The 12,255-nt window shown below is 54.9% G+C and overlaps 1 protein-coding gene across 1 annotated transcript; it reads right to left on the bottom strand.

Moving 5' to 3' along the window:
- Positions 1–1,874: 1,874 nt before the first annotated feature.
- On the bottom strand, positions 1,875–11,906 carry ABHD8 (abhydrolase domain containing 8; the record flags this gene model as incomplete). The annotated part of the gene is made up of 4 exons (XM_080714901.1): positions 1,875–2,045; positions 3,012–3,228; positions 3,319–3,489; positions 11,176–11,906. The coding sequence occupies 4 exons, from the start codon at positions 11,904–11,906 to the stop codon at positions 1,875–1,877; spliced, it is 1,290 nt and encodes a 429-aa protein (XP_080571027.1).
- Between the last annotated feature and the right edge of the window lie 349 nt (positions 11,907–12,255).

The following is a 12,255-nucleotide window of genomic DNA, read 5'->3' on the forward strand; positions in this document are numbered from 1 at the left end:
CATCTCTAGTACCGCAAAAAAAAAAAAAAAAAAAAAAAAAAAGCCGGGCGTGGTGGCGCACGCTTGTAATCCCAGCATTTGGGAGGCTGAGACAGGAAGGTCGTGGTTCGAGGTCAGCCTCAGCTACTTAGTGAGGCCCTGTTTTAAAATAAAGAATAAAAAATTGGGCAGAGGGTGTAGCTTGAAGGCGCCTGGGTTCTATCCCCAGGCCCCCCCCTCCCAAATTAAAGAGAATTAAGAAGACAATAGGGCTGGGGGGTGTAGCTCAAGTAGCCCCCTGGGGTTAGATCTCTGGTACTGCAAAACAAACAAAAAACCCAGAGGACTCCAAACGCCAAGTCTGATAAATCCACAATGTAATTACGAATTACTGGAAAGGAACTCAAACGGGTTTTTTTCGGCACTAGGGGCCAAACCCAGGACACCCTGCAATATTTTACTTTTAGCCAGGGTCTCACTAAATTCCCAGGCTGGCCTCGAACTTGTGATCATCCTGCCTCGGCCTCACAGGTCCCTGGGATGAAGAGCGTTGGACCTTGAGCCAGTGCGGTGAGGTCCCTCTGCCAGGCTTTTCTGAGCTCAGCTTTAATGACATCTGGGGCTGCACTGCTTTGCCATGGGGTGGCCTGTGCCCTGTGCTTGCCGGTTCTATTTGCAGAAATATATCTCCCTAGCTGGGTGAGGTAGCAGATTGGTAATCCCAGTACTTGGGAGGCTGAGACAGGAGGATCACAGGTTCAGGGCCAGCCTCAGCTATTTAGTGAGGCCCTGTTTCAAAATAAAGAATAAAAAATTAGGGCTGAGGGCATAGCTCAGAGGTAGAACGGCCCTAGTTCAATCTCCAGTGCTGCGAAAAAGAAAAAAGTTCTCGCTGAGTTGCAGAGGCTGACGAACCTATAATCCTCCTGTCTCAGCCTCCCGAAGGCAGATTATGCACCACCTGTGTGCACTGTAGGGTGTTGAGCCTGGACCTCTTAGAAGCCATTGAGTCTCCCACACCCCCAGACCCCGTGTGGCAGTCAGAAAGGTCCCCCGAACCCCGTGTGGTGGCACACACTTGTAATCCCAGTTCTTGGGAGGCCGGGACGGGAGGATCGCAGGTTCACAGCCAGCCTCAGCTACGTAGTGCGGTGCTTTTCAACTCAGTGAAACCTTGTTTTAAAATAATGAACAACGACAAAAAGGTCTGGGGGCGTAGCTCAGAGGTAGGATGCCCCTGGGTTCCATCCCCCGTACTGGGAAAAGAAAACGTCTCCATGCCTCGCCGCCCCTCCATGTTCTCAAGCTCGGCCCTGGGGGTGGGTGGGGCAGGCTCGCGAGGGCCCACGAGCATGCGGCGACCCGCGGGTCCGGAGACACGATTGTCACTTTTATTGAGTCACAGGTTGAGATGTGCAGGTTCGGTGGCGCCAGCCCCTCCCCAGCCCCTCCTCCCCCCCCCTTGGGCAACGACAGCTCCCAGCGCCAAGGAATGGGGGGGATGTTCTCGGGCAATGGGACGGGACCCCCGAGGGTCCCCGCGGGGCTTGGGGGTTCCGGGATCAAGCACAGCCGACACGGAAGACAGAGAGCGGGGTGGGGGGCCTGCCTCGGTTGTGGCGTTGGAGAGGGGAAGGGGTCCTGTACAAGGTCATCCTCCGTTGGGGTCCTGGCCGCGGCCCCGAAACACCGGTGGGCTCCGCAGGACGGCAGCCGAGAGCCCGGCGTCCACCGGGCTCCCTCCAAAGCCGCGCCCCGCCCGCCAGCCCGGGGGCGTGGCCCGCCCGGCCCCGCCCACCGCGAGCGGCCCAATCAGGTGGCCGCGCGGGCCGGGCGCGGGCTCCGGCTCCTCCCGCCGTGGATCTGCTCACCCAGCGCTGCCCCGCGCCCCGGGGCTACTTCTTCTCCTCCGGAGGCGCGGGCTGGGGCTCGGGCAGAGCCTTGGGCGAGGGCTCCGGCTCCCAGAGCAGGAACTCGTGCAGCAGCGTGTTGACCGTCTCGGGGCACTCCAGCATGACCATGTGGCTGCCCTCGTCGATGAGTTTCAGGAAGGCCAGGAGCAGGATCTGCGGGGACAGGCGGGGCTGGGCGCGGGCCAGGCCGCCCGGGCACCTCCCCTCCTGAGCCACTCATTCATTCATTCGGCATTTCGTGCGCGCCCACCTATGTGCGGAGTAGGCCTTCCTTCCCAACCTCAGCCATACTAGCGTTTGGGCCTCGGGTCGTGCCTCGCGGTGAGGGCCGCGCAGGACGCTGAGCCGCATCCCTGGGCTCCACCCAAAGGACGCCACGTCCGTCCCCTGGAAATGTCTCTCCATCCTTCCGAGTGCCCCCTACGGAGCCCCGAAACGGCCAGTCCACAATTATCCTCAGTGCTAAGGGTTCCGGGGTCCTTCCTTTGGAACCTCTAGATACTGTGTAACTAGTGTTGGAAGCTTCCACAGACCTCAGCTTCCAGGAGTCTTCTTGCATGCAGAGGGGACTGTGCATAATCACTAACACCTGTCCAGGGGAGCCCCGACCCATCATTCCTTCCTTTCTTTTGTACTAGGGTGAATCCAGGGGCATTCTATCTCCAAGCTACACTCAGCCCCCCCTTTTTGCGGTACTGGGAACTGTGCCCAGGGGCATTCAACCTCCGAGCTACACCCCTGCCCTATTTTTTTCTTCATTTTGAAACAGGGTCTGACTAAGTAGCTGAGACTGGCCGCGAACCAGCGCAATCCTCCTGTCTCAGCTTCCCAAGTACTGGGGTTCCAAGCGTGCGATACCGGGGAGGGCTGGTGAGACCGACTAGGTCCATCTAGAGGCCGCACCCACCCAGAAGCCACGCCCACCCAGAGACAAGCCTATCACAAGCACTGTGTGGCCACGCCCACGAGAGGCCACACCCCACGAGAGACACCACCTCTAGGCGGGCCCGTCGGCTCGCCCCGCCCCTACAGGCCCCGCCCCCGCCGGCTCGCCCCACCCCCGAAGCAGGTGGGGGCGGGAGTCGCGCAGGTGCGGCCGCCCTGCGGGTCCTCTCCTACCTCGGCCATGCGCTGGTCCTCCTCCACCGGCACGAACTTGTCGTGCATGCCGTGCACCAGCAGCACGGGCACCGTGAGCTCGGCGTGGTAGACCTCGTCGCCCTCGGGCCAGTACTGGCCGCTCATCATGGCCCGCAGCACGAAGGACGACACGTTGAACGCATTGCCCTCCTTCAGCAGCTGCTTCTCCTTGGCCCCTTGGCGCGCAAACCCGGCCCTGGCGGGGAGGGGGACGAGGCGGTCGGAGCCTCGTGCGGCGGGGGGGCGTCGCCGCAGCCGCCCTCCCCGCCGGGGCCGCGACACTCACTTGAGGAAGCTCCAGGCCAGGCAGGGCGACAGGCAGTGCAGGATGCAGGCCGGCATGTTGAAGATGGAGCAGATGCTGGGCTCCAGCGCCGTGGGGCCCCCGCCGTTGATCATGATCACCTTGTGCACCAGGTCCGGGTACTCGTGCGCCAGGAACGTGCAGAACGACACGCTGCGGGCGGGGTGGGGGGCGTTCAGCAGGGCACGGTCGGCCGGGGAGCCCCCCTAGACTCCCGGAGGCCCGGCACCTGATGGGCTGTGGCACCCGGGCCTTGTAAGATTTGAGTATCAGAGGTCACTTGTTTTCTGGTACTGGTGATTAAACCCAGGGTTGTTCTACCTCCGAGTGACACACTCAGCCTTTGGCTTTGGCAGGTCCGGGGATGGAACCCAGAGGCATTGGACTTCCCAGCTACACCCCCTGCCCTATTTTTTATTCTTTATTTTGAAACAGGGTCTCACTAAGTTGCAGAGGGCCTCACTAAGTAGCTGAGGCTGTCCACGTACCGTGATCCTCAGGTCTCAGCCTCCCGAATGCTGGGATTACAAGTGTGTGCCACCATGCCCAGAGGCTTTTTATTTCTTATTTGGAAACAGGGTCTTGCTAGGTTGATGAATCTCACTACTTGCTGAGGCTGTCCTCGAACTTGGGATCCTCCTGTCTCAGCCCCTCAAGTACTGGGACTACAGGCGTACATCATCACCTCTGGCTTTTTCTTTTCTTTTTTTTTTTTTTTTGGTACTGGGGATGGAACCCAGTGGCATTTGACCTCTGAGCTACACCCCCTGCCCTATTTTTTATTCTTTCTTTATTTTGAAATAGGGTCTCACTGAGTTGCAAAGGGCCTAAGTAGGAGCTGAGGCTGTCTTTGAACAGCGATCCTCCAGTCTCAGCCTCCCAAATGCTTTTTTTTTTTTTTTTTTTTTTTTTTTGCGGGTCTGAGGATGGAACCCAGGGGCCTTTGACCTCCGAGCTACACCCTCTGCCCTACTTTTTATTCTTTATTTTGAAACTGGATCTCACTGAGTTGCAGAGGGCCTCACTTAAGTAGCTGAGGCTGTCCACGTACCGTGATCCTCAGGTCTCAGCCTCCCAAATGCTGGGATTACAAGTGTGCGCCAGCACCCCCGGCTAATGCTCTTGTATTTTGTAAATCAAGTTTTGCTGGAACATAGGCAATGCTTGGCTATTTTTATGCTACACCAGCAGAGTTGTGAAGTTCCAACAGAGACTGTACAGCCTGTAAACCAAAAAAAATTTACTACCAGGCCCTAACAATAAGAAAAGGTTTTCTAAACTGGGTATGGTGGCACAAACTTATAATCCCAGTACTCGGGAGGCTGTAAGGCCCTCTGCAACTCAATGAGACCCTGCTTCCAAATAAAAAATAACATATGGCTGGAGGTGTAGCTTGAAGTTAGAATGCCCTGGGTTTAGTAAATAAATAAGGAAGCCAGGCATGGTGGCACAATCTTGTAATCCCAGTATTTAGGGGGCTGAGACAGGAGGATCACAGGTTCAAGGACAGCCTCAGCAAGTATTGGACTCTCATATATATTTTATATGAAAACAGCAAGACCCTGTTTCCATATAAAAATAAAAAGGGCCACGCATGCCAGCATTCGGGAGGCTGAGACAGTAGGACTGTGGTCTGCAGGCAGCCTCAGCTACTTAGTGAGGCCCTCTACAACTCAGTGAGACCGTGTTTCAAAAAATAAAGAATATAATCCCAGCATTTGGGAGGCTGAGACCGGAGGATCGTGGTTCGCGGACAGCCTCAGCTACTTAGTGAGGCTCTTTGCAACTCAGTGAGACCTGGTTTCAAAATAAAGAATAAAAAATAGGGCAGGAGGTGTAGCTCGGAGGTTGAATGCCCCTGGGTTCCATCCCCAGACCCGCAAAAAATAAATAAATAAATAAATAAATAAATAAATAAATAAATAAAAATAAAGAATAGCTGGGCGTGGTGGCGCACGCTTGTAATCCCCGCGCTTGGGAGGCTGAGACAGGAGGATCGCGCAGGTTCGAAGCCAGCCTCAGCTGCTTAGTGAGGCTCTCAGCAACTTAGTGAGACCCTGTTTCCAAATAAAATAGAAAAAAGGTCTGGGAGTATTGCCCAGAGGTAGAATGCCTCTGGGTTCCATCCCCAGTACCACCAAAAAAATAAATAAAATAAAGAATAAAAAATAGGGCTGGGGGTATAGCTTGGAGGTAGAATGCTCCTGGGTTCCATCCCCAGTAACACACACACACACACGAATAAATAAATAAGCAAATAAAAACTAAAAAGAGCTAGGGGTGCAGCTCAGAGGTAGGATGCCCCTGGGTTCAATCCCCAGTGCCACACACACACACAAACACACACACACACACACACACACACACACACACACACACGGCTTTCTGGCTGAGCATGGTGTTGTAGGCCTGTGATCCTAGTGCTTGGGAGGTTGAGACAGGAGGGTTGGAAGTTCTAGAGCAGCCCCAGCAACTTAGTGAGACGCTGTAACAAATAAAAACCGGGTCCAATCCTCAGTACGGAGAGAGAGAGAACACATTCCGGTTGTGGTGCTGCACACTTGTAATCCCAGCATTCGGGAGGCCGAGACAAGAGGATCAGGGTTCATGGACAGCCTCAGCTACTTAGTGAGGCCCTCTGCAACTCAGTGAGACCCTGTTTCCAAATAAAGAAAAATAAATAGGGTAGGGGTGTAGCTCAGAGGTCGAATGCCCCTGGGTTCCATCCCCAATTAAGAAAATTAAAATGAGCCGGGCATGGCGGCGCACACTTGTAATCCCAGCATTCGGGAGGCTGAGACCGGAGGATCGCAGTTCGCGGACAGCCTCAGCTAATTAGTGAGGCTCTCTGCAACTCAGTGAGACCCGGTTTGAAAATAATGAATAAAAAAAATTAGGGCAGGAGGTGTAGTTCAGAGGTCAAATGCCCCGGGGTTCCATCCCCAGACCTGCAAAAAAAAAAAAAATTAAAATGATAATAATTTTTAAAAATTAAAAGAGAGGTGTATTCAAATCACCCCCCATGCCATTTTGGCATGGGGCTGTATTTCTATTTTCTGTATTTCTATCTTTCTAATAAACTTCTTTAAATCTTCCAAAAAAAAAAAAATTAAAAGAGAGCAAAAGGCTTTCTGGTACCAAGGTGTGGCTCAGCAGCAGAACAGGCCCTCATACACAGGTCCCTGAGTTCTACCCCAGCAAAGAGGAAGACAAGCAGCAGTAAGTAGCTCACTTCCCGGGTGCCCTCTGGCAAATTACTTGCCCTCTCTGAACTTCATCCTCCCCACGTGTGAGGCAGTTACTGTACTGACCTCCTTACCCTGTTGTGGGTCATAGGAACTACTACAGGTGGGTGCTCATGTAATCAGAGTGGCATTTCATCACATCATCAACTGTGGGCGACGCTGTCATACACACCAATCAGACCGGCCACCTCTGCCACCGCCTGGCTTCACCTGGCTTTTGTTTTGAATACTCACATAACTTATTTCTGCTGGGTGTGGCGGCACACGCTTGTAATCCCAGTTCATGGGAGGCTGAGACAGGCGGACCTCTGCTTTGAGGACAGGCTCAGCAAGTCTTGAGACTCTCATTAACCTAGTGAGACCCTGTTCCAAAACAAAAATAAAGCTGGGCGTGGTGGCGCACGCTCGGAATCCCCGCGCTTGGGAGGCTGAGACAGGAGGATCGCACGGGTTCGAAGCCAGCCTCGGCTACTTAGTGAGGCTCTCGGCAACTTAGTGAGACTGTGTTTCCAAATAAAATATAAAAAAAGGTCTGGGAGTATAGCCTGGAGGTAGAAAGTCTCTGGGTTCCACCCCCAGTAGCACCAAAATAAATAAATAAATAAATAAATAAATTAAATAAATAAATAAAATGGGCTGGGGGTGTAGTTCCAAGGTTGCCTGCCCCTGGGTTCAATCCCCAGTACGGAACAAACAAGCAAAAAATTCCTTCTGTTCTTATCTAATTGCATGGGCTTTGATCTCTACCAGAGTGGTTCCCAGCCTGGCTGCTGACACATCTAACCTCTCCTCCTGGGTAAAGAAGAGACTGTCCACCCTACGGTGTTTGGGCTCAGGACCGGCCCTTCCACGGAGTGAGCTCCTGGTAAATGCCGGTGGTACCGTGACTCCCAGCACGCCACGCCTTGATGGCAGGATTTAGGGGAATCCAATTAGCCCGGCCCACTGCACAGGATCTCCGGAGCAGCCACATTTTGAAACTAGCTTAAGGAAGTGGTTTCCTGCGGGGGTGATTCAGCCCACTCGGGACCTGAAGAGGCGCGATGGTTGTGATCAGCGACACTGGTGATGCTGCCAGCAGCCGGCAGCCGGCGGGCGGAGGCCAGGAGGCTGCCAGCATCCCGCCAGAGCATTCCGCCACCCTGGCGAGGTGCTGCCTGCCTGCCGGGGCCGTGCAGTGACCGCCTGGCCGGGCACAGTGACGCTCGCCGGTGACCCCAGTCCTTAGGAGGCTGAGACGGGAGGATGTGCAGCCAGGGCCCGCAACTCGGTGAGGCTCACCTCAACTTGGCAAGACCTTGTTTCCGAATAAAAAATAAAATAGGGCTGGGGGTGTGGCTCAGAGGTAGAATGGCCCGGGGTTTCATCCGCAGCACCGCCGACATAGTGAAGGAAGAAGGAAGCTCCAGTTCCCAAAGCAGTTTTCGTCATATGTTGTTTGTTTGTTTTGCAGTGCTAGGGACGGAACTCAGGGCCTGACGCCCGATGGGAAAACTAATCCCTGAACTACACCGCAGCCCCTCTGTGTCTTAGTGGATTGAGCCCAGGGCGCCTACCACCGAGCTATACTCTGAGCCCCCCCCCCCTCTCTCTCTCTCTTTCTTTTCTTTCTACCAGGGATTGAATCAAGGGTCATTCTACCTCTGAGCTACAACCCCATCCCTTTTTATATTTTATTCTAAAACAGGATCTCCCTAAGTAGCTGAGGCTGTCTTTCAAACTGCTCTCCTCCTGTCTCAGCCTCCCAAGTACTGGGATTCTAGGTGTGCAGCACCTGCCCAGCTTCCTTTTTTTTTTTTTTTTTGTACTGGGGTTGGAACCCAGGGGCATTCTATGTCTGAGATACACTCCTAGCCCCATTTTTTTTTTTTTTTTGTGGTACTAGGGGTGGAACCCAGGGGGTTTTCTACCTCCAGGCTATACTCCCAGATCTATTTTATACTTTATTTGGAAACAGGGTCTCACTAAGTTGCTGAGAGCCTCACTCAGTAGCTGAGGCTGGCTTTGAACCTGTGCTACCCTCCTGTCTCAGCCTCCCAAGCACAGGGTTTACAAGTGTGTGCTACCACGCCCAGCTTTCCTATTTATTTTGAAACAGGGTCTCCCTAAGGTGCAGAGGGCCTCACTAAGTAGCTAAGGCTGCCCATGAACCTGGATCCTCCTGTCTCAGCCTCCCAAATGTTGGGATTACCAGCATGTGCCACCACGCCTGGCTAACTTTTTTTTTGCACTGAGGAGCTGAGGATGGAACCCTTACACATTTTTTTTTTTTTTTTTTTTGTGATACCAGGGATGGAACCCAGGGGCATTCTACCTCCGAGCAATACCCCAGCCCTATTTTTTATTCTTTATTTTGAAACAGGGTCTCACTGAGGTGCAAAGGGCCTCACTAACTAGCTGAGGCTGTCCATTAACCACGATCCTCAGGTCTCAGCCTCCCAAATGCTAGGATTACAAGCATGTGCCACTAGGCCTGGTTGTTAATAAAAAAGCTAAAAATATATTTAAGAGGGTCAGGCATAGTGGCGCACACATGTAATCTTAGTACTTGGGAGACTGAGGCAGGAGGATTGTAAGCTTAAGGCCAGTCTGGGCAACTTGGCAAGCCTTCTCAAAGTAAAAAATAGATGGGCTACAATGTGTGTGTGGTGCACGCTTGTAATCCCAGTTCTTGGGAGGCTGAGACTGGAGGATCTCAGTTTGTGGACAGCCTTGGCTACTCAGTGAGGCCCTCTGCTACTTAGTGAAACCCTGTTTCAAAATAAAGAATAAAGGCTGGCGTGGTGCACACGCTTGTAATCCCAGCACTTGGGAGGCTGAGACAGGAGGATCGGGCAGGTTCAAAGCCAGCCTCAGCTACTTAGTGAGGCCCTCTGCAACTTAGTGAGCCCGTTTCCAAATAAAGTATAAAATATGTCTGGGAGTATAGCCTGGAGCTAGAAAAGCCCCTGGGTTCTACCCCCAGTACCACAAAAAAATAAAAAAAAAATTAAAAGAATACTCTGGGCATGGTGGCACACATTTGTAATCCAGGCATTTGGAAGGCTGAGACAGGAGGATTGCAGTTAGGCCCTTTGCAACTTAGTGATACCCTGTTTCAAAAAAATTTTTTAAAAAGCCAGGCGTGATGGCGCACTCTTGTAATCCCCGTGCTTGGGAGGCGGAGACAGGAGGATCGCGTAGGTTCGAAGCCAGCCGTGCTGGCTTAAGAGACCCTGTTTCCAAGTAAAACAGTATAAAAACAGGTCTGGGAGTGTAGCCCGGAAGTAGAAGAGTTTCCAGGAACCACAGTACCACCAAAAAAAAAAAAAAATGTTGTGAGTCTATGAAATATATGTCAGGATATAGGTATAGCATAGGGATAGGTGGACTGGCCAGATATGCAAAGAAGATGAGGCAGAAGAAGGATGTAACTGACGTGCCCAAGACAAATTAATGGACACACGCCCCGGCACACATCTGCAGGATGGGACAACTGGACGCACATGCTGGACATATGTCCATACGATGAAACAGCTGGGAAAACAAGACGACGGTCCAAGCAACGAGCCTGCGCGATCAGTGACATCAACCTAGGGTGTATAAGACCTAGCAAATGGCTAGATGGGCGGCTCTGACCCAGCTGTCTAAGAGGCTGGAAGTTAGCCCAGCCAGAAGGAAACATTCCTCTGGTAGCTGCCGGACGATTCCTCTAGTCGGGTTCATCCCCGTCTGACTCCCCGGACCTCGAGCATCTGCACCTCGGCCATCAACAACGGCTGTGACCGCGACCCTGCACCTAGGTGACCCGCGGAGACCGCTTTGCCTCAGGTAACCAAGTGCTATCTGGCCAGTGGCTTAGTTAGAGAAGGATGGGCGTGTGATGAGCATTGTAAAATAAACCAAGTATTCGTGAAAGATGTGAAGAGTGACCTGTCATTCTAGCCACTGTGTCAGTAGTTCAAATGGTCAAGTCGTCTTGGGCCCAATCCCTAGTACCAAGTAGTAAAAATTAGTAAAAATAGAAGACTAAAGCGGTGTGAACAGTGGGAGTGATGGTAGCGTCTCTGTCTCATTACAGATTTTTTTTTCCTTTTTTTTTGGGGGGGGGGCCTGGGGATGGAACCCAGGGGCATTTGACCTCCGAGCCACACCCCCTGCCCTATTTTTTTATTCTTTCTTTTGAAACAGGGTCTCACTGAGTTGCAGAGGTCTCCCTAAGTAGCTGAGGCTGTCTGTGAACCGCGATCCTCCGGTCTCAGCCTCCCGAGTGCTGGGATGACGAGCGTGCGCCACCACGCCCGGCTGACAGATTTTTTGCTTTTTAAGACAAGGTCTGCTAATTTGCCCAGGCTGGCCTTGAACTGCCATCCTCCTCCCTCTGCCTCCCGAGGTTGCTGGCATCGCAGGTGGGCATCCTTACACCCGGCTGCTTGCAGATGGCACAGGGGAACGTTTTTCTCGTTCGCAGCGTTAGGGATGGAACCCTGGGCCTCAGGCATGTTGGGCCGCGCTAACCACTGCGCCCACCCGGAGGCAGGGCACCCGGAGGCAGGGCACCCGGCCTGCGGGATGGGGCGCCTGCCGCTGGCCCGGGCGGGGCCAGGCTGCTCACCCGTAGGAGTGCCCGATGAGCACGTTGCGTTTCTTGGCGTAGCGCTTGAAGATGGCCCGCATGTCTTCGGCCAGCGCGTAGAAGGTGTAGGCGGCCGCCACCTGGGGCGCGGAGCTGGCCCCGTGGCCGGCCAGGTCGGGCGCCACCACCTCGTAGCCTAGGCGCACAAAGAAGTCCAGCTGCTCCTTCCAGATGGCCAGGGAGCCGCCCACGCCGTGGATGAAGAAGAGCACCACGTCGCCCTGGGCGCCTTTGCAGCTGGTGATGCGCTTTTCGCAGTCTATGTGAATGGTTCTCTTGGGGCGCCGGGCGCGCCTGCGCCGGCCGCCGCTGCCCGCCTTGGGCCGGGCCTCGCCGCTCGCGGGCTCGGCCAGCTCCACCTCCAGGGCGGCCGGCGGCTCCCCGGCGCCGTTCTGCCCCTGCAGCAGCTCATCGCGGGGCGCCCGGCCCAGGTTCTCCACCAGCAGGCGCCCGCTGCGGTACACGGTGATCCGGCGCTGGCAGCGCACCAGGCCGGACCTGTCCCCCTGCGCGGCGTCCAGGGCCGGGGCCGGGGCCGGCGGGGTGGGGTCCGGCGCGGGGCCCGCGTGCTTCACCCGCAGCACGCGGCCGGGCTTGACCTCCACGAAGGTGTAGCCGTCGCTGGACTCCACGCTCTCCAGCGGCCCCACGGCGTTGGGGGGCGTGCCCAGCAGGCAGCAGAAGAAGCCGTCGGTCACCCCGGTCAGCATGGTGTTTCCTGTGCAGGGGAGGAGCAGCCGGCTCGGGGGGGCCATCCACGCGGGGGGGGGCCCACCCTGTCCCCCCACCCTGCCCCGCAGTGGGTGGGGAAGCCAGGCCGGGAGGGATGCTCTGCCTAGCTGGGGTGGAGGCGCCCCATGACCTGCCTGCGATTCGTGCCTCAGGACGGTGGTGGAGTAGGGACTCCACCTGGGGGGCTTCCCGGAGGAGGGGGCGCTGTGGCTCAGGGGCCAGCCCTGAGGACATCCTTCACCACTAGCTGTTTTATACCCGCTGGGGCCCACTAGGACCGTCCGTCCGTCCATCCATCCATCCACCTTGCATGCCTGAACGCATTTT

The sequence above is a fragment of the Muscardinus avellanarius genome (assembly GCF_963383645.1).
Source record: "Muscardinus avellanarius genome assembly, chromosome: 18".
Lineage (NCBI taxonomy): Eukaryota > Metazoa > Chordata > Mammalia > Rodentia > Gliridae > Muscardinus > Muscardinus avellanarius.